Source organism: Gracilinanus agilis, chromosome 2 (genome assembly GCF_016433145.1).
Source record: "Gracilinanus agilis isolate LMUSP501 chromosome 2, AgileGrace, whole genome shotgun sequence".
Taxonomy (NCBI): domain Eukaryota; kingdom Metazoa; phylum Chordata; class Mammalia; order Didelphimorphia; family Didelphidae; genus Gracilinanus; species Gracilinanus agilis.
The window spans coordinates 702158207-702186077 of NC_058131.1; the positions used below are offsets into that span (position 1 = coordinate 702158207).

General features: G+C 33.4%; 1 protein-coding gene across 1 annotated transcript in view; it reads left to right on the top strand.

Moving 5' to 3' along the window:
* The window catches only part of CTNNA3 (catenin alpha 3), a 2010564-nt gene that overhangs the window by 1327569 nt on the left and 655124 nt on the right, over positions 1 to 27871 (top strand). The window contains exon 10 of the mRNA XM_044660319.1: positions 483 to 639. Within this exon, the coding sequence (XP_044516254.1) occupies positions 483 to 639 (157 nt within the window). The remainder of the gene's footprint in view (positions 1 to 482; positions 640 to 27871) is intronic.

Sequence of the window (27871 nt, forward strand, 5' to 3'; positions counted from 1 at the left end):
TCTATAATTCTGCCAAGTAAACTGTTCTGGTTCCCTAATTTACTTTTAGTATCACTCTTTATATGTAAATCATATATCCATCTTGATCTTATCTTGGTGTAGGCGGTGAGATACGAATTCACACCTGGTTTCTGTTGTACTGTTTTTTAGTTTTTTCAGCAGTTTTTGTCAAATAATGAGTTCTTACTCTATATCTGGGGCCTTGGGATTTATCAAACACTAGCTCAGTAAGGTTGTTTATCCCTGTATATTGTGTATCTAATATATTTCATTGATCCACCCTTCTATTTTTTAGTCAGTACCAGACTATTTTGATGATTATTACTGTATAGTAAAATTTGAGATCTCATATTGCTAGGCTACCTTCCTTGACATTTTTTTTTCAATTTATATTTTTTCTGAAGGATAACTTCCAAGGCCTCTTTAAGATATCAATACTTATCCCACATGGTAGCAATGTGTCTCTATTTTGCATCCTCCAGGTTATCAATGCAGCCCTTGCTCTTGCTGCTCGACCAAAAAGCCAGGTGGTAAAATCCAATATGGACATGTATAAACGCTTATGGGAGAATCATATCCACGTCCTCACTGAAGCTGTAGATGACATTACAAGTATTGATGACTTCCTTGCTGTATCTGGTAGGTCATCAATTTCTTATTCTTTGTATCTTGATGAATATATCCATTTTTTTCAATAGATAGTGAAAGAAGAATTGTTTTTTCGTGTGAGACAAGGCTCCATGACTTCAGTGATAAACTTAAAGTTTACTAGCTCCATTAAATGTTACTCATTTTTCTTTTTTTTTTTTTTAACTCTTACTTTCTGTCTTAGTAACAATTCTAAGACAGAAGGCCAAGAGCAAGGCAAACAGGGTTAAAGTGACTTTCCCAGTATCACATAGTTAGGACATGTCAGAGGCTAGATTTGAACCTAGGTCCTTTCTCCTCCAGGCCTGGTGCTCTATTGATGGAGCCACACAGTTATACCATTTTTCATCTTTCTAATTTTCAGGTATCAAAAAATAATTCACCTATTTTATTCAATTGCATTTATTTCAACAAGCATTTATTAGGCACCTATTATTTTTAAGTTATTATGCTAAGTGCTGAGAATTGAAAGGGGAAAAAGGATGCCCCTCAAATCAAGGATCTACATTTTACAGAGGAATATATTCTATTTTGTGTATTTCCCATACATTTTCATTTAGAATTGTTGATATTGTTGTTGAGCTATTTTCAATTGTGTCCAACTCACTGTAGCTCCATTTGGTATTCTCTTGGTAAAGATATTAGAGTTGGTTTGCCATTTCATTCTCCCGCTCATTTTAGAGATTAGAAAGCAAAGCAAATGAAGTTAAGTGACTTTCCCAGGGTAGCACAAATAGCAAATATTTGAGGCCAGATTTAAACTCAAAGAGATGGGTCTTTACAACTTTAGGTCCCACCTACTCACCTACAACAGCAACAGCAACAAATATTCTACAATTGAGTATATTCTATCTTGTGTATTTCCAATAATTTTAATTTAGAATTGTTGTCCCTGAAGGGACCACTTAAAAAAAGGAGTTAAAAGACTGTAAGAAGAAGACCTGTAGGGATTAAGGACAATTTCATTTTAATTCAATAAATGATTAACTGCCAATAATGTGGAATCATTATTTGCTGGACATGTGAGTTGAGGGATATAATACATTGGCCTCTGGGAAACTTTGTACTGTTTAGAGGAAAAACAACAAGGGTAGAGAACTAAATTAAAAACATGTCAACAAAAGTATATAAAGAAATTTCAGAAAGGAAAGGCAATTTCATCTGGTGAAGGACAAATCAAAAAAGACTTTATAGAACACAGAGGCAGCTTTGTAACATAATGGATAGAGCATTGCTTTGGAAATAAAGAAGGACTAAATTAAAATGCAACCTTAGATGCTTACAAGTTGTATGACACTGGGAAGTCATGTGAGATCTGTTTGCTTTAGTTTCCTCATCTGTAAAATATCTAAAATAATATCAATTAGTCTGAATGACTGTGTGAGGATCAAATAAAATAACTGTAAAGTACTTAATATAGTATTTGGCATGTAGCTTTATAAATGCTATTCATAATAATTATTAATTATTTTATATAATATTTGAACTATGATTTAAGGAAGAGAATAACCTTTATTTTTTTTTTGTTTTTTTTTCCCACCACCTCCTTTATTTACCTTAATACTGAGCTCCATAGTTTGAGTCTCTTATCTAACATGGCCTGCAGTGCACTCTTGGGTATTTTTTAGCAAAATTTGTCTAACAAATGGAAGAAGCAATTCTACCAATCTAAATATAATAATAATCAAGGTTACTTAAAAATTTCATCTGAGCCAGAATGATAAAGCACTCATCATAAATTGGATAGCCATCTCCAGGGATCACGAAATCACTCTAGTCAAGTCACATAATAAAATGATTTAAAAAACCAACAGGAAATTTAGGTTTAATAGGTGTTTGAATAGGAAGGAGATGCAGACACCTTGGAAGGCCTTGGCTCTGTGCCTCTCCTTAAATAAGTTTTCTTCCTTCTCCATATTAAGGGCACTTTTAGATTATGAATATTTTATATTTACCTTTCACCCCCTGGGACATTTTATTGACTCCTTGAGGGAACAGGAATGCTTGCTTAGTTTATTTTTAAAAAGCAAATAATCATTAGTTTTCTAATTTTGCATAATTTACAATTTCTTAAACTACTATCTATATTGTCTGAAAAGATAAGTATGTCACTGTGCATGCCGGGTTTGTTCTTTTCTATTCATATCTATCTATGCCCTGAGGAAAGAAGTGTGTGTGTGTGTGTGTGTGTGTGTGTGTGTGTGTATGTCTATATGTCTATGTTTTCACAAGTAAGAGAACTGATAGTCTCAATCTCAAGTAGTCAGAAGGAAGCTATCTCATAAATGGGACTTTGCTAAATAGAAAGTTTGTAAACCCCTTTTTCTTTTTCAAACTGATATAATCTTTGAGTTAAAACATTTATGAGCTTCATCCTTCCTGAAGTACTTCTGCCAATTTACAGAATCTCAGAGACCTCAATCTCAGAAGCCATCAATTCCAACATTGCCTAGTCAGGAGTCCCTGTCAATGAGCCATCTACACATAATTTGATGAAGACCAATTGATGGGAAACTCACTATTTCTAGAAATTTCAGCTGACATCGATTATTATGATTCATTTCCTTATATCAATCTAACACCAGCCCTTCTACAACCTCTAGACATTGTGTGTTTTTCTGACTGTGATATCTTAAAATTACATATTTTTGGAGATCCATAACAACTCATATGGTGACTATCACTCATTTCAGGTTTGTTATGTAGAAGAATTTTGAGATACAGCTCTGTTTCTAGTAACAAGGAAAGATGTTGATTTTAGAGTAGAAGGACATATCTTTAATCTCTCTTCCATAACCCATTACCTAGGTGATCTTGGTGTAAATCTCTTAACATCTGTAGATCATAGATTATTCACTTGTTAAATTAAATAAATCTGAACCAGATAGCCTCTTAAATCCCTTCTGGCTTTTCATTCATGATTTTATAATCCTAGTATACAAAGGTTTTCTTACCAGGTCTTCTTACTTCATCATATAGACTTGATCAAATGATAGGTATTTTGCTAATTTAATGACTATGTTGCTTATTTTGTGATTGCTGTTGGAAACTAGCAATAGATGAATTCTGGGCTTGGGGAAAATAATTAATCTAAGGTCTTTCTAAGATCAACAATAAAATATAACCAAGAGGAAAAACTCATTTTTCATCATGATTCATAAGAACCTAAATTAGCAAATCTCCTTTGGGTATATATATCACATACATCTTGGGTTAGGAGGAACTCATCTCAGGTAATAATCACTGAGACCTTAGATAAATCGTATGGAATATACATCTAGTCTAAAGACTCCCTCTACCTACCCCCATTTCCTGTATATTTTTTCCACTTAAAACTATCAGACTTGATATCCAAAAACCAATTATTGGTTGTAGGTAGAAAATTTATATATTTATTATTCAGAGAAAATTCATGTCTTCAAATATTTCATTCATCACCTCTTAAACATTACAATGAGTTATAATTGCCAATATAGTGGTTACTTTTGCAAAGATGGAGAACTTGAGGTAATTTTTTTTATCTACTCCTAAGTCACACATGAATACAACCTATAAATTTTAATGTTGAAAATAGTTTATAAATTTATAGAATGCCACTCATTTAAGTATAACCACCATGGCTACCAAACAAAAATAATGATAATAATTTAAGATTTATTATTTTTTTATTTTGATTCTATTGCTTCATTGAATATAATTATCTTCAATAAAGGAACTATATTTTTGAAGTTGGCATTTTTTCCTGGCTCCATTGCTGTATGTTTTGGACACAAGGGATCTAAGAAATGGAGGTTATTATTGCTGTTTTTAATTGTGTTTGGACCACATAAGAAAATAAAATTATGCCATACTCAAATTTAAAGGGATTTGGTTCAACCAATTTTCAAAACTGTTAAATTATTGAAACATTTGTGAATTTAAAATTACCTCATCTGACCTATTTAGTCCTTAGCCATTGGAAACTCACAAAATTTCTGTAATACTAGAAAATGGTCAAAATGAAGATCATGAGTGAATAAATAAACTAAATTATATTAACAGCATTGAGTAGTGTGCTAAGAGCAAGGTATGGAAAATAGAAATAAAAAACAGAATTCTGCTTTTGAACACCTCATATTCTATTTAGAGGAGATAGTGTATGAAAGAGAATACAATTGCAATGGAGATAGAAAGTCCTCACAGTCTTAAGGTTGAAACAGAGGGATAGATGACAAAGAACAGGGGTTCTTAAGGTATGTCAGTTAAATGACAATGCCTAGTATACTGGAGAGTATAGAGGCAAGATAGAGAATAACACCTAGTCATCTTTCATTTTATGAGAAGAAATAGTGCTAGTTAATCCAGTCTCATCCACATGTCTTGGATAATATTAAATACAGCTTTGCTTATATTATACTTCCTTGGAACAACTGAAAGCAGATAGATCAACCAAGCCAGCTCTGAAGGCAACTGCACAAAAGAGCTAAAGCTTGGAACAATACTTCTTTTACCATAGGCACAGAGCTCTACTTTAATAGTCTTTTTTATTAAAAGAAAAAAAGGCCAGAAAAATGAGCAAACAACAGAAAAAGAAACTCACCATAGAAAGTTATTTCGGTGAAAGGAAAGACCAAAACAGACTGAGAAAAAGACAACAAAACCCATACTGCTGCATCCAAAACATAAAAGAAAAATAGGAATTGCAACCAAGCCCCAAAAGAATTAATGGAGGAACTCAAAAGGATTTTAAAAATCAAATAAGAGTAGTAGAAGAAAAATAAGAAAAGAAATAGAGTGATATGAAAATAATAAAGAATGTCAAAAACTTGGTAAAACAGGCACAAAAAATACAGAAGTAATTAATATCTTATAAAACAGAATAGGCTTTTCGGTAAAAGAGGCACAAAAATCCAATCAAGAGAGGAATTACAAAACTGGAAAAATTGAAAAAGATATACAAAAATGCACTGAAGACAAGAATTTCTGGAAAGGCAGAATTAGCCCTTTGGAAAAAGAAGTATAAAAATTAACTGAAGAAATGTACTTTTTTACAAAGTAGAATTTGCTGTAAGAAAAAGGTGATATAAAAGTTCACTCAAGAAAATCATTCCTTAAAAATTAAAATTGGGCAAATGGAAGCTAATGATTCCATGAGACATCAAGAAACAATTAAATTGAAGTCAAAAGAATGAAAAATAGAAGAAAATTTGAACTATCTTCTTGGAAATCACTGACATGGAAAATAAATACAGAAGAGAAAATATTTGGACTACCTGAATGCTATGATTAAAAAATAGCATAGACATTATCTTTAGAGAAATTATTAAGTTAAGAACAACTCTCTGATATTCTAGAATTAGAGGACAAAATAAAAATAGAAAGACTATAATGAGGTGTTCTGAAGGAAATCCCAAAAGGATAACTCCAGAAATAGTATAGCCTAATTACAGAACTTCAGGTAAAGGAGAAAATATTGCAAGCAGCCAAAAGGAAACAACTCAAATATCAAATAACCACAGTCAGGTTAACACAAGATTGATTTCACATCTTCTACATTAAAGGATCAGAGGTAATAGAAGATGATATTCTGGTGAGCAAAGGAGCTAGGACTTCAACCACGAATTACTTAACTAGCAAAACTGAGCATGCTTGGGGGGGTGGTATTCATTAAAAGTAATTTAACTCTCAAATACAAGACTCAAGAGGATTATAAAAAGACAAACAGGAAAGAGAAATCAAAAGACATTCAATAAAAGGGAAAGACTTAGAGACTGAATATTCTTTGGAAAATGTTGTATACTGTTGTTACATGTAATTGAGGAAAAATAAAATAAAATTTAATTGTAAAGAAAAAAATCCAGTCCTTTGATGAGAAACCTTGATGCTAGATTGTGAACTGGAAGATACTTCAGAGATTTTCTAGTTGAGCACCCTCATTTGCAAAAGCTTAGCATCATATCACATGTCAAGAAACAGAAAAGATCTTGTAGCTTGACTATGACCTGAGTTCAAATCCTGTAATTGTCATTTATATAAAACCTTGAGTAAGTCATTTTATCACTGGGGTAAGGAGCAGATATTTTTTAACATGTGAGAATTTTTATCAAAATCTCATAAATCTATTTGTATTGGAAAATATATTTATTTCTGGTGAAGTCTAAATGTACAAATTCACAGAAGTAGTAGACAGCAGAGCTGGGATTTGAACATAGGTCTACTGATGCTAAGGATTCTTTCCATCATGCTATTATGATCAGAAATTGTATAAACTCAGGTGCAATTTTTAATGTTTTAATTATCTGGAAAAAACAAAAATATCACATGAACCAAGAGAACTGCTACTGAAGGAAGATGAGTTTAATGGGCTAAGTGTTCTGGCAATTAATTTCACAAAGAGCTCTTGGGTTCAGTGAAATTCATGTGATATGGACCTAGAATGAGGCTAGATTCTAAGATACATTTGTCAGCTTCTATGGACCTTGACTTGCTTCTATTTTTCTCTAAAGCTAACCTTTGACCTAGTAGTTCAATTCCTGTTCTAGGCCAGGATAAGCTCAAGACAAGTAAGTGATTGACGTTTGCGTTTAGAATATAAAGAAAAGTTCTTAGACCATAAAAAGAAATGCACATAATTCAGCATATACATGAAACTATAACTTTAAAAAATAAAGTATTTAAAAACAGATAATACCTAGTCTTAAAACTATTTTCTGTTAGGGCAGCAGTTTGGGATCTTAAAGAATAACTCAGGGAAGTGAGAATTCTACCAAACTCCAAAACATCAGTTGTCTATAGGCTGGGCTTTTTATGTATCTAATCCTCTAGACCAGTGATTCCCAAAGTGGGTGCTACCTCCCCCTGATGGGTGCTGCAGCAATCCAGAGCGGTAGTGATGGCCACAGTTGCATTTATCTTTCCTATTAATTGCTAATAATATTTAAAAAATTAATTTCCAGGGGGCTAAGTAATATTTTTTTCTGGAAGGGTGGTGGTAGTCCAAAAAAGTTTGGGACCCACTGCTCTAGACCCATCAAATTCTGAGGATAGTCTCCTTGCTGCCCAACATGCCACAACTTCAAGATCCATAAAATGAATGATGTCCTTAATATACACCACATTCAGTATGCCTGGTGTCATATTCAATACCTGGAAGATATGCGATTTTGCTAGTGTCTCAACTATCTATATTTTACAGTAGATAGTGTTTACTCTAGGATTTAGTATGAACTGTATTGTAATTATCATATACAGCCAGCCCCTGTGGGTGGTTATCCTCTTCAGATGGAACACAGTTATGTTAATCCTCTAGTAATAGTTATTTTTATTAGTACTTAGTCATTAGTCTAATTTTTTTTTCTATTTCAGAACCTTAGGATGATTGATTAAGAGACAGAAGGGCTTGAAAGTTGTCTTAGTCTAAATATTTAAAAAATATATAAACTGAAGCCTTTGAAATTTAACTTACATTGTAGTGCAGTAATGGTGAAGCTATGGCACAGGTCCTAAAGATGGCATGCAGAGTTCCCTCTGTGGACATGTGGCCAACCTTTCTCCCCCTCCCGATAGTTCACCCTTCACCCCAGCCTCAGGGTTCATTACTAGAAAGGTAGATAAACTTGGGAAGAGAGACTGCTCCCTTTCCCCTCTCCACCATACCTGATGACATTTTTTTTCATATCACCTGCCCCCTCATCCAGCAGCCCAATGGAAGCACTTCCTCCTTCCCCTGTGTGAGGCAAAGGGGGGAGGGCATGCCCACCATATGGGAGAGAGGGACATGGCATTCAATCTGGGGGGTGGAATGAGGAGAGGGTCTGCAACTCTGTTCCCCATCACTGTTATAGTGTGTTTTGATTCAAGTAGAGAACTAGCACCTAACTTTAGACCCTTCAGTGAGGATCACAGAACATTATACATGATGATCTTTCAGTCACACATGGAAGAAAGGAAGGTCAGTGATGAATCTATGATTGGCCATTTTAGGGCTTAAGAGACAGTGTAAAGAACAAAGGATTTGGAGTTGGGATTTGGGTTTGAATCCTGATTCTGCCATTTCCCATATCTAACATGGGGCAAAACACCTCATTTTTCTTTTCCACAGTTTCATAATCAACAATTACACCAAGCTCTTGGTATTCATCCTTATCATTGTTCAAAATGCCTTGGCCCTTCAGCACATTTACATTCAGTCAATTCTTGTGCTATAGATGTAGGTCCTGATTATCTCAGGGGCCATGGATCAGGCATGTCTGATTATTTTTCATCTTTTGCATAGGTAAGGAGAGTTAAAGATTAATCGGTGAGGCATAGCTATACATACATGGAATATGGGATTTTCCAACATAGGGGCATGGCATTTTTGAAAAAGGTAATTCAAAGCTACCAGGTATAAGAAAAGGGTAGCTCTTGATAAGAGGCTGCTTATCACCAGTGAACAGAGAAGTCCTCCTAAATTGTTTGTTTGGGACATTTTTACTTAGTTTTAAAAAAATAATAATAATTCTCTAACTCAGCTCCTTCATTTCATGAGAAATTTAGTTCCAGAAATTTGCCAAAAGTCATACAGTTTATATGTTGCAGTATGTTTCCTTTAACCTTACCATATTTTACTGGAAGTTATGATTGTTATCTAATAATGTACAAATTTCATAAGATCAAAATGCTAAGATAATGTTATTTAAACAAATCACTGCTAAAAATTCAGTGAAATGTTGATAAAATTGGCTCCTTTGGAAAGGGGAAAGAAAGTATTTCTGAAAAATATTTCTATTAGGAAACACAATGCCTAAAAAGTATAACCGAGTAATTTTTCCCCATAATTTTTTCAAGCATAAAAGGCTCTGTCTCTAATTGAGTGTCTGAGTGAATATAAACTTTCATGGTAATACAATACAAGAAGTATGTCTCCCTCCCTTTTTCTCCCCTCAAGTTTGAAATAGACTTTCAGAGTACATAAAAGGAAAGGCATATTTAATCATTTACTAAATATTTGAGCATCTGTGTGGACCCAACACTGCTAGGTCTTGTGGGAGATAACAAGATAAAAACACCACTAGGTTACATCTAAGATTTTGCCTCCTATGAAACAGCCTAGAGGTATATCTGTACTATAGTCCCCATTTATGGGGCATTTATAATTGTGTGTATGTGTGTGTGTGTGTGTGTGTGTGTGTTGTGTGTGTGTTAAAAATTAGGGAAGTTTAATTATTATTGAGCTTTGAAATGCTAAATTAAACATTAAAAGCTTCCTACGTTGGACCCAATTCTAGTTCCTCATTCTAACCTAACACTACAATTACTCCTGCTCATATGCCCTATGGTTCCAGCTGAACTAGACAACTTACTCATGGTTGATAAACCACATATTTGGATTCTTTGTCTTTTAATATTTCATTTGAGCATTCCCTATACCAGTGATGATGAACCTTTTAGATATGGAGTACTAGGCCCCACCTCCACCCTACCCACCAGTCCAACTATTGTGCCCACCCCCAACTAGAGACCAGGTGCCATGTCCCTTACCCCCACTGAGTGCTGATTGTGTATCCACTCCTTGCCCCACACAGGGCAGAGAAAATGCCCTCCCATTGGGCTGCTAGGCAGAGGGCTGAGTGAAGTGAGGAATGTTCTCATCAAGTGTAGAGGGGGAAGAGAAGAGGCCTGAGCACTCCTCTCCCCTTCTGCTCTGCTACCTGTGAGCTGCCCACTTTACCTGCTATGCTCTCCCATTGGGCTGCTGGACAGAGGGGCTGATGATATTAAAAAAATGTCATCATGTATGGTGGAGAAGGGGAGGGGAGCAGTTCCATTAAGTCCCTTCTGCCTTTCTAATAACAAACTCTTGGGGAGGGGAAGGTGGACGTCAGCCTCATGCCCATAGATGGTGCTCTGCATGCCATCTTTGGCACCTGTGACACAGATTCACCATCACTGTCCTATACTGTGCCATTTTTTAATAACACCTGACAATCAATATTCTATTCAGTCTTAGAGACTGATCTCAATCTTCATTCATGAATCCTTCCATGAACATTGATTTTAGCCAACAGAAATTATTTCACCTGCCTTAAATTTCCTTTTTAGGTATTTGTTTTAATAAAAGATGCAATTATATTTATATTTTTGATTTCCATAACTATGTCCAAGTCTCTTGTACAAAGGTGAATTGAGGTCTTTTAGACCTCTCAACACCAAGGATTTAGGAATCTTTTCTAAGAAGCCTGCAATGTTTTCATATACACACATACATGGACACATAATCAATCAATAAAAAAATAAACAAACAAGTAAATAAACAAACATATATGTATAAACATATTATATTTATATGCGTCTGGAACTCAAAATAAAAAAGAATATAAAATACATGTACATTAAATTATTAAATATTAAAAATTATTTCTTTCCCTCCATCTTCTCTAATACTGAGAAAACAAATAATATGATACCCATTATACATGTGAAGTCATGCAAAACATATCTATATCCTTGTAAAAATTAAAAGAACATATGGGACTCTAAGATGTCGCAAAGGATTGTCCTTCAATACCTTGAACAGCTTTCATCTGTTTGGGGATTTCCTTAATTGATACAGTTTATAAACCCCACTGTGTTTTGTTAGAAGGTATCCAAAATTCATTGAAATTAAAAATTCCTTATTTTATAATCTACATGGTGGTGAGCCCAAAGACTTTAAACAGATTGGCCCTTGAATAATAGACAAATAATCAATTAGCAGGTCTCCACTTAATTTTTTTTCTAGCTAAAGTTTTCATTTATGTAACTTCCAGTGACCAGTTGACCTCCCCATCCCAAAAGGAAATTATAGTAATATATGACTGGACATGAAGTCATGATATGACACAGAAAAAGGAAAATTTGTCAGATACCAGAACCTCAGATAGATCTGTTATATCAATGAGATGAATGTTCCTTCCAAAAATTCTAGTCATGACCTATTAATTCCAAGTCTGGACTGTGAATTCTTGTCCCCCCCCCAACTTCTCCCATAAATTCAACACTATGGATCCTTCTGATGTACATGAGGTATTCCAAAATTTGTCTTCATATGAAAGCAAATGAGTATAAAAGTACCAAAGCTATGTATGAATTATCATTCTTAGCTAGAACATCTCCTTTTTGGCTATCAAAATCTGTTAATTACTGCCTTAACTTCAAGTCCTCCTAATTCCTTATAATAAATATCGAGCAATAAGGAGCTTGTAGGTAGTTCAGTGGATATAACCCTTCCCCTAAAATCAGGAAGTCTTGAGTTAAAATCCTACCTCAGATATTTATTAGCTATATGACTTTCAACTAATCATTTATCGTATATGTTTACTTCAGTTTCCTTATTTAGAAAATATATAACAAAATATATAAGAAAAATAATTTCTGGCTCAGAGTTCTTATGTAAATCAAGTGAAATACATGTAAAACATTTTAAAAGCTTTAAAGACCCACATCAATGGTATCAAACTTAAGCATCTATGTGGGACACATATTCTTTTAGAATACCACATATCAACATTATCTATAGCTGATAATTTGTTTATTCATTTTCTTATGTATTTACTTATTGCATTTAAGTCTGGTTTGGCTTCACTGTTAATATTGCATCTTACCATAGCCCCTGAATGTGTTTGACACCTCTCTTATACATAAATGTCAATTGTTATTCAAAATGAGATGGTTGGAGTAGATTATAGAATCATGTCTATAGAGGCAGAAAGGATGTTAGAAAATTTATCATTCCATCCTTTATTCTATATATGAAAATACTGAGTCCCAGAGAGGAGAAATGATTTGTTCTCTCTAACAGATTATAAGTGCAAAAGCAAATTTTGAACTCAGGTCCTATGACTCAAAGTCCAATACTCTTTCCACTACACAGTTACTGGCCCTGAAGTATAATCTTAAAGTCTCTTTCAGACTAAATCCCATGATCTTTGATGACAGAGGGAATATTTAATTGTCTAGGTACTCTTTGATTGATTGATAATCTTGGCAGTAGGTAGATCTAGGTTCAAATACTGCCTCAGACATATATTAGCTCTTTGACCATAAGAGAATCATTTAATATTTCTAACCCTCACCTTCCTTGTAAAAAAATGGTTGATGGGGGCAGCTGGGTAGCTCATTGGATTGAGAGCCAGACCTATATATGGGAGGTCCTAGCCTCAAATCTGGCCTCAGACACTTCCTAGCTGTGTGACCCTGTGCAAGTCACTTAACCACCATTGCCTTGCCCTTACTGCTCGTCTGCCTTGGAGCCAATACACAGTATTGACTCAAAGATGGAAAGTAAAGGTTTAAAAAATGGTTAACAAATGCAATGCTAACCTCACATTGTCATTGTGAGACTCAAATTATATGTAATTCTCTTCCAGTTATTATTAGACAAAATAATTTGAATTTGTTGAGAAGTAACGGCTAATTGCATGCTTTTGAACAAAGAAATAGTCTCATAATATTTATACTGGCCATCTTTTCTACCAGATTTGTTTTGGAGTCTCAAATAAGAGAATTGATATGAAAGTGATTTTTTGTAAACTAAAATTCAAAAAAGACTAAATTATTTTTTGTAATGCCATTTACCAAATTAGTGGCCACAAAAGCCCACAACCAAGATTTAAGTATCCTTAGTCCAATTGAAACTTTTCTCTACTACATGTTCTGTTATAACCCAATAACTTAGTATTGATTATACTGTGTTGACACATTTTGCAGCCTGTGACTACAACTGATCAGTGTATGTCTCAGAGCTATGTAGCTATGGAGGCAGAGTCTGACAAAAGCCCTTGGGCTTTGAGACTAAAGCCAGATTTGACATCCTCAATCTGGTCATACATATCACTAGTGAGTCCAAATTGAATGTCTGGATAGGTCTCTAGCAATAGAAGCTGAATAAAAACTAAAGCCCATACAAAAATAGTGACTGAGAGTATACCTCTCTTCTTAATTCTCCTCCCTCATGATGCATTTAGACATCATCAGATGCCTAAGTGGGGCAAATGGCTAGGGATCTTCTCAAAAGCACCTGAATTTAGAATATGTTGATACTATTTAAAGTTTATTTCAGGAAAAAAACAAGCTGATAATAAAATCATTTTCAAACATTTACTTCCTCTCAGAAATGGATGCAACTTATATCAGTTCTTCCCTAAATCAGCTTCCTTTAGCAATGAAATGAAGTGATAATTATTTTCTTGCTTTACTACTTTCTCTGGACATATTTATAATTACCCTAAATTGTTTGTCATCACCATACTCATAACTATAATCATCATTATCATAATCTTTATAATTTTTCCTCCTCCCCGTCATTGTCATCGTCATCGTCTTCTTCTTCTTCTTCTTTCTTCTTCTTTCTTCTTCTTTCTTCTTCTTCTTCTTCTTCTTCTTCTTCTTCTTCTTCTTCTTCTTCTTCTTCTTCTTCTTCTTCTTCTTCTTCTTCTTCTTCTTCTTCTTCTTCTTCTTCTCCTCATCCTCTTTCTCCAAAGTACAAACATATATTACAGTTTTATCAAACTACAGAAACAGTTGTAGTGAGAAGAGTATTTTGAACATATACATATATATACATATATATATATGAACTATTATTCATCATAATGGTCATAAGTATATTATGATAAGCCTCTTCTATACTGGATTCTTCTTGCTATCATTTTCTCCCTCCCCTCCCTTTCCTTCCTCCTCCTCTTTCCTCTCCATTGAATTCTTATCTTTCTAACAACCATACATAGATCAAACACACCAAACAATGATGAACAGACACTGTCCAAGGTCCTGGAAAAACATTTAAAAAGAATGAAATGAACCTAAATTGAAATGATTTTGAGAAAGTAGCCACATCCCTAACCAGATGAAATTCTAGAAAGGAGAAGTCATTTAATTACACACACACACACACACACACACACACACACACACACATCTCTATTTATTACTTTTGACTCAGTTTGATTCAGTAAAGGGAGAGAGAGAAAGAGAGGAAACATAGAGAAAAAGTGAAAAGGTAGGAAGGAGGGAGAGAGGCAGCCCAAATAACCAGTGATTAGGAATAGCTTCCAGAAAAGGGGAATTCTGAGCTAATCTTTAAAGGAAATCAGGAATCCTAAGAGATTCAAATATGCAGGATGATAAAGTTTCCATGAGATGTTCTACTGCCCAGTGTATGTGCTGAGGGCTGTAAAGAAACCTCATCCAAAATTTGCATAAGTCCTGGGAAGACAAGGGAAAAGCATTCACTGGGGTGTGATTGAACAGCTATTCCCAGTGCCATCCATTACTGTTCTCCTAGTGAGTCAGGTTTGAATTACTGTTGAATTGAACTTCTGAGGCTAAAGCTTAGGCTTCTGAGTTGGTATTTATCACACTGTGCTGAACGTACTAATGGGCAAGTTCATTGAAGACAAGCTCATTTGAATGAGCAATAGGTGCATGTTGCAGAGAACTGCAAAGCAAAGATTATGAATGAGATCTTTAGGAAAGCCATAATTGGGTTTTCCTCTCTTGACTGTGACAAAATTCATTAGAATTGAGACATTTAACCAGAACTTTGAAGAAGGAAGGGTCAAGCATGAATCCAATTCATTTTTTTTTGCTTTTTTTTTCTTTTTATGCCTGAATTCAAACCTAGTTAATAAGCATGAATTAAGGTTTTGACCTGTACCAGGTCTTGTGCTAGGTTTTGAGCATGTAAAGAAAAAGGAAATTGTATCTAACTAGACTGAAGTAAATTTTTTTAATATTCTTTTGAGAAGAAAAAACATATATACCTATATAAGTGAATATTTATTCACCATATATCCTACATAAATCTGTATATTTAGATATATCATGAAAGGATATATTTAAATATTACACACACAACACTCATAATTCCCTGTATGTAAATATATTCCCAAGGGTAAAGCATTGTCTTTATATGCTAACTTGCATTTAACTACTAGACATGTTTATATTAATTCACTTCATATTCATGGTACATCTATCCATCCAACCGTCTCTTACTCCCTCCTTCCCTCTATCTTTCCTCCCTTCCTTCCTTCTCTTGTGTTTTTATCTCAATACCTAGCATAGCTCCTGTCACAAACTCTTCTTCAGTTCAAATCTGGTCTCAGATATTTACTAACTGTGTGACCCTGGGCAAGTGAATTAACCCTGTTTACCTCAATTTCCTCATCTGAAAAATGAGCTGAAGAAGGAAATGGCAGACAATTCCAGTATCTTTGTTAAGAAAATATCAAACAGGATCACAAAGAATCAGATGTGAGTGAAATGACTAAACAAGAAAAAAATTGAAGAGTGAGAGCCAGATTAAAATGTAATTAGAGGAGAAACTAGGTAGCACAGTGGATAGGAATTGGCCTAGAATTGGCAGGAACTGGGTTCAAATTTGACCTCAGAGAGATACTTCCTAGATATGTGATCCTGGCCAAGTTACTTAACTCTACTTTCCTAGCCCATACCCCTATTCTGACTTAGAATTGATACTTAGTAATAAGTAAGGTTTAAAAATGTAATTGGGAAATGTTCATCAAAATGATTACAAATATAACTCAACATTGATAATAAAATGTTTTGCAGGGAACAAATCTCTAGCTACCTATAAGAAATAATTTTCTATTTGAATTTGACCCTAGTGGAATAGACTCCTGGAGACTAGGTGGCATCCAACATTCTTCATGAAAGAAGTTCTAATACCAGACAGTCAATTAGCCATTAAGAATTTATTAAGCTCCTCCCACAAGCCAAATATTGTACCTCAGTACAGAGTAGATACAAAGAAAGGCAGAAATAGTCATTTGAATGAAATATTTGACATGTGTATCCTTTTTTTCAAATATCAGTCAAAATTTAGCAGCCATTCTCTTCATGCATTTATACTATGAAAGATGATCAGATCACTTAAAATTAAATGAAGATCTTTTCCCAATAATATCCTTGTAAGAAATAGCTAGAAGTATGATTATCCTGATTTTTCTGCTGAGGTTCAGATTCACTGAATAACTTATCCAGGATCCTATAGCTAGGAAGTTTTACAATTAAACTGAGGAATCTGTCTAGAGATTCCTGGATACCTGTACAGGTGCCACATGTACAGATTATTGGGCATGGAACCAGGAAGACCTGTGCATAGATCCTATCTCTGTCACTTGATTTGTGACACCGTGTATGTCACAACCTCCCTGGGCTACAGTGTCCATTTTCTCATCTTTAAAATGACATATTTGGACTAGATGACCTTTAAGGTCCCTTCTTGCTCTCAATATGTGATCCTATAATTCTGGGATTCCATGATTACAAGTTAAAGTAGCTATTCTCTCTGAAGATATTAAAGATTAATTAACTTTCCATGTTCCAGTAAGCACAGATATTAGCAAAACTTTGGAACGCAAAATATGCCTGAAATCCAATGCTTGGATTCTATTTGAAGTTTCTGTATTATATCTAAGCTCAATGAATTAGTATCTGTCAATGTAATTTACATTTGGAGTGGAAATGATTATCTGGCTAAGTTATCTATAAGATTGGGGTAACATTTATGTCATTCCATTCAAAATAAATGTCTATTTTACCTCAATAATATGAGGAACACAGCAGGACAGCAATTGTTTGGAGACTGCCCATTCTCTTGAATTTACTATCCCATTAGATTGTAAGCTCCTTGAGGGAAAATCTGTCTTTTGCCTTTTTTAATATTCTTAGATTCACACAGTGCGTGGCACATAATGGACACTTAATAAATATATAATTACTGATTGAATATTAGAATTCTGTAAATTTATTTATGATCTGATTGTCATGAGTTTTCCTTCCTTGGATAAAAATCATAACCCATCAATATACTCACCTATTCTGAATGGCTCTTTTAGATATTTGTCCATAAATGTACCACACAAGTTAGTCATATAATATACCAGGAGCCTAACTGAATCCAGCAATATATATATATATATATATATATATATATATATATATTACATATATAATGAAAAGGAGTCTGGATTAATAATCAGATGACCTGAGATTGAACCCTAGATGCTCTATTTACAGGTTCTATAGTCTTTATCAAGTCACTTTCTCTGGGCCTCATTTTTAAATAAAATATTGAAATAGGATTATGTGACTCCCAAAGTGGCTTCCAGCCCTTAGTCTATCCTACACATGCCATAATTCTTAATAACTTTTGGCAATGAATATCCATGACAATGTTAAACCACCTGAAAATGTTTTCATGCATATAGATATAGTTATTGTAGCTCAATAACAATTCATTCCATTTCTAAGAAAAATAGGTTGATTTCATTCATTCAATAAGTTTCAAGTGTCTAGTATATTTTGATGCTATGATATAGAGATAAAAACAATCCATTTCTTGTCTTCAACAAATGTACTTTCTCTTATAGGAGAACACCATGTATACAGAAAATGAAACAGAATATATATTAATAGTAAATTTGGGGGAGATTTCCTAGCAATTTTGTTCAGAAGTAGCATTTACATTTGACTTTAATAGAAACAAGAGATTCTATGAGGTCGAGATAAGAAGGCATTATATTCTAGGAAGGAAGAAGCACAGCTTGTATACAATCATTGCAATGGAAGACTGAATGTTGGAACAAGGAACACTATGTAGGTCAATTTGTCTGCTATATAGACTTTATATAATAAGATAATAATGTAAAATAAGTCTTGAAGGGTCATTTGGAATCTCGTTATGAAGAAAGAGCCAAACATAACAATTTGCATTTGTTTCTTAGAAAAAGAAGAATCCTAAGAGTTTTCTTTAGCAGGGAATTCAGCAGCCTTGTAGAGGAAAGATGGGAGAAGACAGAGTTTAGAGGTAGGGAGGTTATAAGGTTACTATTCCAATAATCTTCACACCTAATAAGAGCCTTGATGTGTAGTCTAGTACAAAATAACAACAAAAAAACAGATATAAGTTCCTGCAGGGCAGACTGTCATTTTTTTTTGTTTCCCCATTTTTATTTGTACAGATGAATACAGTTTCTTGTATGTAGTAAGTACTTCGACAACATTTATTGAACTGAATTGAATTCTGTGGGCTCAGTTCCTCTTCTCGGTTTTGGAAAACAGCCCTGGGAGAAGTGAAGGATCTGTGCTTTTATGTGTTTCTAAATAATTCCGTTCCTCTTAACAAAAAGTGAATTCCCACCCCATCACTTGAGAAGTCCTTGCAAATATGTGCCCGTTGTAATTCTGTCTTGTGGCTGATCTGGGCACTTTATGCTTCTATAATAAATTGCATGTAAACCCTGCTCCCTGGCCTCTGTGGGAAATCTCAGAGAAGCAAAGGCAACAAGCCCTTATAAATCTTTCTTTGTGAACTGGGTCCTAAAAACATAGTTATCTTAAATTTTGCAAGATGCTTAATGACTGTCTCCCTTTAATCTAATGATATGTTAGCAGAAGAAAAAGCTGCCAAGGAACAATGAAAGCTTTGACTTAACTGAGAAATTTAGCAGTATTTTATTAACTTCTGTCAATCATACTTAGTTTTAAAAAATGACAACAAAAACTGTGGTGACTATGTTGATTAAAATCAATTTATTATAGCATGATAAATATTTATGGCATAAGCACTTAAATGTGTTTATAATTTCTTTGCATCAATATCTTTATATTTGGATACTAAATAGCTAGGTGGATCAGTGGATAGAACACTGGGCTTGGTGTCAAGAAGAACTGAGTGCAAATCTATTATTATAAATGAGCTAGCTGTATGACTCTGGACAAGGCTAAACGTTTTTGCCTCACTCAGTTTCCTCATCTGCAAAATAAGTTGGGGAAGGAAATGATAGTAAACCACTCAAGTACCATTGACAAGAAAATCTGAAATGGGGTAACCAAGAGTCATACATAACATAACAACAAGAGTGACCACCATCTTTAATTTTTATTTTGGGGGTATTTCTTTTTCATCTCAGTTTTTCTAAACAAATGCTACTCCTTCTGTGTATTGTGGTATCTGCTGGTGTTTTTTTAATTTAGTCTCCCACCTAGTGAATTCTAGGATTAGAAGAATTAGAACTGAGGGAGACATTAAGAGTTCATGTGGCCAAATGCCTTTATTTTACAGATAAAGAAACTAAGGCCTACACCAGTGAAGTGACTTGTTTAGGGGTACCACATAGTAAATTGCAGAGTCAGAATCAGGACACAGGCATACTAATTGAAATTTCCTGCATCATGTTCAAAGGTTAAAGATGATGATGATAGTTATGGCTTCCTATTCATTTAATTTCCTTTCTTAAAAATATTTTATTTTAATAATTGTTTTCTAACAATTTGCAATTCAGATTATTTTATTTCCTTCCCATCTCTCTCCTCTCCCCAAGAAGACAGGTATCATGATAGAGGCTGTATATATGTTATTATGCAATACATATTTCTATGTGCATCATCTTGTGAATGAAGACACATGTCTCATACACTAGAGAAATTAATGTGGGAAAATAAAAATGAAGAATATTATGCCTCAATATGCATTCAGACTCCATCAATTCCTTCTCTGCTGGTAGATATTCTTTTTCTTCCTGAGGCCCTTGGAGTTACCTTAGATCCTTGCATTGCTCATAATAGTTACATCATTCATAGGTGATCATCAGTCATTATTGCTCTAACTGTGTACAGTATTCTCCTAGTTCTGCTTACTTTGCTTTGCATCACTTCATACAATTCTTTCCAGGTTTCTTTTCTATTGACCTATTTGTAATTTCTTTTGGAACTATAATATTCTTTTATGATTATATCCAACTTGTTAAGCCATTACCCAGTTGATGATATCTCTTCAGTTCCAGTACTTTACCACCACAAAAAGAGATGCTCTAGATATTTTTCTACACATATACCCTATCTTTGATCTTTTCAGATACAGACCTAGTAGAGTCATTACTAGATCTAAATACATGCACAATTATAAGGCCCTTTGGCTACAGTGCCAAATTGCTCTCCAAAATGGTTGTATCAGTTCACAGCCCCAACAGTGTGATTAGTGTCCTGATTTTCCTCCAACATATATAATTTTCCTTTTTTTCCTCATGCTAGTAATTTCACTTGATTCTTATTGGGATCCTATGAGGTAGAGATTATGAGTTTCCTCTCCCCATTTTTAGGTAAAGAAGGTGAGATTCAGAGGAACTAAATGTCTTGTCATGAACACATGCCGAATAAGTATATGAGGAGGAATTAAAAAGCATATTCTTGAGTCTAAACCCTATATTTTCTTCAGAACATAATTCAATATTTTATTGGGAAAAAAGAGAGATTTGGTTATCTTCTTTGCAAGTCCATCTAACACCATGATATAATTTATAGTCCTATGTAGTAGTAATTGAAGATTTTGGTGCTCTATTCTTAGGCGTTAAGGAGCAGGAGAATACTGGAGTCTACTTGTTGGAGCTCTGGAGAGCTCGTTGTTAAACATTCAGTGTGTGAATTTATTCCTTAGAAATGTGCAAATGCTTCAGATGAGATCTTGACTTATTGTTTGGTTGATTAGACCTAAGAAAGTGATGGAGAAAATGCTAATAATGTAGATTAAACTTGTGTGGCTAATACAGCCCTCATCTCTCTAAAGAGTTGTTTATTAAATATTTACCCTTGTTGTTATGCCTATTATATGGCCACTATTGAGTATAAAGTCCTCCCAAACTGGAAAGAGAGATCAATGCTACAAATACATCATCACCACTCCCCACAACAATTAGGCACAATTTCAATGTTAGCTACATAGGCAGCTGAGAAATATAAATGTGTAAAATTACAATTTGTTTCCTTTCTCCACAGTTCTCAGGTTCTGCTTTATAACCAACTTGGATTATTTGTAGTACTCTGGTTCTTTATTATGATTCATATTGGAATAGTGCTTTGAAATAGCATTTTCTTTTGATTTGAGATTATAGCATTCATGATTTAGGAACCACAGAGGCGTCTATTTCAAGACCCTCATTAGAGAGCTTTTGCTTGGCAGTAGTAATGGGGAGTGAACTTTTCAAGATTATAGGGAATGGAAGAGGTAGATTAGAACCCAACTCCTCTGCTTTCAGATTCACCTCTTTTTTCTTAACCTTTATATTTATAGAAACTTCTCAGGGGAAATTGTCCCCTTGAAAAAATCTATCAGGAATGGGAAATAGATAAACATCCCCTCTTTTTTTAAATCAGTTTTCTTTTACCATTACCCACTGCCCCCACTTATAAGATAAATAACATTCATTTCAGGAAGTGTTTAAATTCCTACTCTGGGCAGAGGAACAGTTCCTGCCATTAAGAAGCTCACCTTCTACTACAATAAGTTAAGGCTCTCAGGAACTTCAGTAGAAGTCAAATATCAGTGAGTGAGAACAGAATTTATACTATTAACTTCCAGAAAGTTACCCAAGGAGCAGTACGTGGAACAGAGGTACAGTGTTTATGGATCCTAATCATTCTTGTCACATGCTAGTTTGTGGAAAGGATGCAAAGGTAGCTTTGTCACAAAACTTTCCCTAGTTTGAGAATTGGGGATGACTTTAATTGGGGGAATCCCATAGCTTTATAATTGCATCCTAATGGGTTAAGAAAGATCACATTATGTCAATCTAATAAAATAATGTAAAACTATGAAATTATTTTTTCCACAGCTAAATATTTAAATATTGCCTGTCCTGATGAGAACTTTAATGGCTTTAAAATTTAATCTTTAACTTTAAGATTTCAAATCTTCCTATTTAGCAATGTGCTAGCAATTAGCATAAAGGGTGCAATTAACATCTATTCCTCATTTGGATGATATAGACATCTTCATATATTGCCAGTGCAGTCATGGTAAATAACAATAATAATAGTAATAATATACTTTAGGAAAGTAGAGAGAATGAAATATCTGAACCAAAATAGAAAAAAATCTAAAGTAAACATTTTGAGCCATCTGGATGAGGGACAATAAATTGTTTTTGATTTCTGTGTTATAAGCGAATGGCCAGTTAATTAGCAGTGATGGATATATAAAGAAAAAGAGATCATGAAGGAGGCACTTATTAAAATTGTCCTAGAATTCGGCTACTGACCATGAAAGATGATCCTGCAAAGAGGACGTGATTTCCCTGTTTCTTTACAACCTCTATCTTAAATTATTATTGCTTCAAGAAATGCCACTTATAAAAAGAAAGCACAGGACAGGATAAAATTGTGTTGCAGAACTGAAAAATAAAGCCTATACAATCAGCTTTAAAAAACTCCATTTCTTTTCCTTTAGTCCAGATAATGACACGTTTATTACTGGAGAGAAGTTGAAGTATGGTTGCATGGCAAAAAACAGGGAACTGACCCTCAGAACAAAGAGCTATGGGCAGTTTTCCTGGCATATACATTGCCTACAAGGATGTTGCGAACATGATTGGATTTTCAATTATTCTTTTCTTCTTCTCTGTGATGAACTATCTCTTTCCCTTTCTAGCCTATATGTATCTCCTTTACATTTGAAAAGTTCTACTTGATGAGAACGATGACTCATATTTAATATTTAACAAAATTGGATTCATAGTAATTTTGACATCCTAATTCATACTGAACTGATTGGTAAAGTTGACAAAAGGGGAAAATAATAAATGATGGAAAGACTGTCATAACCAACTAAATACTAATTCACTGGTAGCAGAGCTATGAACTGGTTCAGCCATTCTGGAATGTAATATTAAACTAAGTTCCCTAAATTACAAAATTGTGTTTACCTTTTAACTCAGAAATATTACTACCAAAATTATTCCAAAAAGGAATTAGAGGAAAGAAGAAAATGTTTTACATATAAAGAAATATTCACGATAGTTCTCTTTTTTGGTGCCAAAGATCTGAAAACTTGGAGAATACTCATCAACTGGAGCCTGGCTACATAAATGATTGCATATGAAGACAAAAGTTTATGATATAGGAGAGAACGCATTTTGGAGAAACCTGAACAAAATTTAGAACTTTATATGACTCCTTTACTTATAAAGAACTTACCTTTACTATGACCTTATGGAACATCTAGTATCTATAATGTATATATGCTTATATATAATGCTTATGCACAATATATACATATTTATATATAGGCAATTACATATATTAAAATTATTTGCATAACTATATATGACTATAATTATATAAATATATATCTGTAATCATATATATTATAATTTTTAGATATATGTGTATATAGATATATATATATAAATAATAGATGTGAAAACTGAAATGGAGAAATGGTAAATAAGTTGCCGAGACTCATGCTATTGTCAGTTATTGGGATGAAGATTTAAATTCAGATTTTTAAACTAATATTCATTGCTTTTCACTATATGATTTTGCCTTATTTATTTATTTTTTAGTTTTGAATTTTGAATATTTTTCCATGGTCACATGATTCATGTTCTCCCCCTCTCCCCCAAATTCCCCCACCTCCCCCCAAAGCCAACACGCAATTACACTGGGTTTTACATGTATCATCGATTAAAACCTAATTCCATATTATTGATACTTGGACTAGAGTTATCATTTAGTGTCTTCATTCCCAATAATATCCCCATCAGCCCATGTGTTCAAGCAATTGTTTTTCTTCTGTGTTTCTCCTCCTACAGTTCTTCTGAATGTGGGTAGTTTTCTTTCTCATAAATCCCTCAGCCTTGCTCTGGATCCTTGCATTGCTGCTAGTAGAGAAGTTCATTAGGTTCGATTGTATCACATAAAGAGGTGTGCAATATGAATGGCCAGGCCTTAGATTTCGCTAGCATAGGTAACTGATAGAATTTGCTTTAAAATACAAATCAAAAACTTTATTTTCATATATATATATATATGTATATATATATATATATATATATATATATATATATAATAAAGTATAATTTGAGATTTGTCAGAGTATAACATGCCCTGAATTACATAGCTACTATATATCAGAAGTGGAATTTGAATACTATATTTCCTTTCTTGACTACAAACCCTCTCTGCACAAGGCTACACTGTTACTTATTGCCTATATATAATTACAGAAAATAGACTTTCACACAGCTAGCCCACAATGAGGCACATATATTCATAGTAGAGCTTGTTTTTTTGTGTTACAAATACTGGAAACAAAGTGCTTGTCTAGAGGTGAGTAAATAGTTGAACAAATTCTCATAGATAAATTTAACTGAAAGTGATGGTGGTACCAGAAAGAATAGACATGAGAAATTCAAAGAAAAATATGATATTAAGGTAGATGTCCACTCTCATCCCCTAATTAAAAAGAGAACCTTTGGATCTTGATTGAATATTGAATTAATAAATGAAATTTTTAATTTTGAATAAATGAAATAACTGAATTAATAAATGAAAAATAAACTAGTTAATAATACTCTAATCAATTTGAAATATAATAGGGACAGTTGGGCTTTGAATGAATGGAAATGATGCCATATAGAAAAATATCAGGTAATTGAAAGAATGAGGAATACATAATTGCTTAGTACAGCAAGCCCATTTGCCCATTTTTTTTGGCTTCACATATTCTGAAGCACATCAGTTCAGTAATGATTGAATCCAGTAGTGAGGAACACTGGATATTTAATTGTGCAAATTATCATGTTCTGGAGGTTTTTTTAATTGTTTGTTTTTCCCCTCTCTACCTTCAACTTCCACATTTGGTAGATTATGATCTTATGAATTTGAAGGGTCAAAAGAACTTGTACTTTCATTAGTGTCTAACAAAACTGGTAGTGGGGTTTAGGTTAACTAATAGCAACATCTTCATTGGGAGATGAGAGATATGAAAAAAATTAAACATGCAGATGAATGATAGCTTCAGGATTCCAAGGAATGGGAAAAATGACTTATATTAATGGAATTTAAAATTTTCTTTTTTCATTTTGGCAAATAAATGGGGTACTGTGGTGTCTAATGTTATATATCTTATCAAAAACAAGTGCTCTCTTCTTTGCTTTGGTTAAGCTATATTTTCTATTGCAAATGAGAGTTTATAGATGAAGACATAGAACAGGAAGTAACCTGTTCTATGTCTTCATTTATAGGGTGAAGGACATCCCTTTAATTTCAGATTCTTTGTCACCACAAAGAGAGCAGCTATAAATATTTTTTACAACCAGATCTTTTCCTATTTTTTTATATCTTTGGGATAAAGACGTAGCATCTGTATTACCAGATCAAAGAGTATATATTCTTTTATAGCTCTATTGACATAATTCCAAACTGCCCTCTAGAATGGATAGCTCATCAGTTCACAACTCCAACAATGCATTAGTGTCTCAATTTTGCCACTTTCCCTCCAACATTTATGATTTTCCTTTACTATCATACATACATACATCAATTCTATAGGTATGAGGTGATATCTCAGAGTTGCTTTAATTTGCATTTCTCTAATTAAGAGGGATTAAATATATATGTAATTATTGATAGCTTAGATTTTTCATCTGAAAAGTGCCTATTTATATCACTTAATCATTTAAAATCCAAGCTCTTAAAGAAGAGAAAGTCGTAGTTTGCCCTGTCATAGTAAAAATCTCCTAGGAAAGAAATGATAGAGTCTCATAAATATATAGAACATAAGTGTTTTGAGGGCAAGAACTTTGAATAGCAATAGAATTTGAATACAAAAGTCTACCTATGTTGTAGTTTTGGAATACATACTAAAGCTCATCATTTTTTTCAGTAATAATTAGTGTTATTTGCCTCATACTTCCAAACCCATTCTCTTAGGAAAATTCCTGAGTCAAAGAAAAATCTAAATATTTAATTACTTTTTAAATATTCTAAACTTATATAGATTATGCAAATTTTAATGAAATAATTTTTGATCAGTATGTTTGATTTTCATACAATGACAATTCCTGATTTATGAAAAATATTTATTAGGCACCTAATATGGGCATAGTAAGATATTTTCAATTATTTCTTTATTATGTTCTTTTCTATTTTTATTTCTTTATTATGTTCTTTCCCATCACAAAAAGAAGTGCAATTAATATTTTTGTATAAACAGGTCCTTTCAATCTTTTTTGATCTCTTGAGATGAGAATTTTATAGCACTTTGGGCATAGTTCCAAATTGTCCTACAGAATGGTTGGATTAGCTCACAACTCTACCAACAATGCATCAATGCCCCAACTTTGTTACACTCACTCCAGTATTTATAATTTTCATATATTGTCACATTGGGTAATCTGATATGTATGAGGCATTAACTCATAGTTATTTTAATTTGCATTTCTCTAATCAAGAGTAATTTAGAACTTTTTTCATATAATTATTCATAACTTTGATTTCTTCACATGAAAATTGCTTGTTCATATTCTTTAACCATTTGTCAATTATGGGATGAGTTATGTGTTCTTATAAATTTGACTCATATTCATATTTGAGAAATCAGGTCTTTGTCAGAGAAATTTGCTACAAAAATTCCACCCACTTTGTTGTTCCCCTTCTAATTTTTGTTGCTTTGGTTTTGTTTGTATAAAATCTTTTTAATTTAATATAATCAAAATTATTTGTTTAATATCTTATAATGTAGCCCATCTCTTTTTTGTTATAAATTCTTTCCTTATCAATACATCTTAAAGGAACACTCAGTGGAATGCTCCAAGAAACAACCAATATTTCTAGATGAGGTCCCAGGATGATAGAGAGAAAGAGACATTGGAATGTGATAATTTCTGGTTTCCCTAAGAGACTGTAATGAATCTCCATGCCTTCATACTGTCCAAGAAAAACTTTGAATGGAAAGGGCAAATTGTCCCATTTTAAAATAATTTATTTGTACTTTCATATAAAAAGGGTTTATTTCAGTTGCAGTGTTTCAATAAAGCATCTCTCTCATTTAATCTCTTATTGTTAGAGGCAACTCTGTATGACTTTCTCTAAAAGGGAGCTCCCTCACTGAGAGTTCCAGATACCAATACGAATATAAATCTTCTAATTATAGGTCAACAAATTATATATTGATATAAGGAAGAATTTTAAATATATATATATATAGATATAGATATAGATATGTTTAAAGATGGAATTGTTCATCTTGGTCAATAGTATGTCACCACATTAGATGGTTTTCAGGTAAAGACTGGAATACTTTTTGTGCATGTTTTAGTGGATATTCTCCTGTTATGTAACATATCCCTAAAATAATAGTTGCCCCTTAAGTTGTCCAAATAGTTACCAATCTCCCTAAAATATGTATGGAGATTAACAA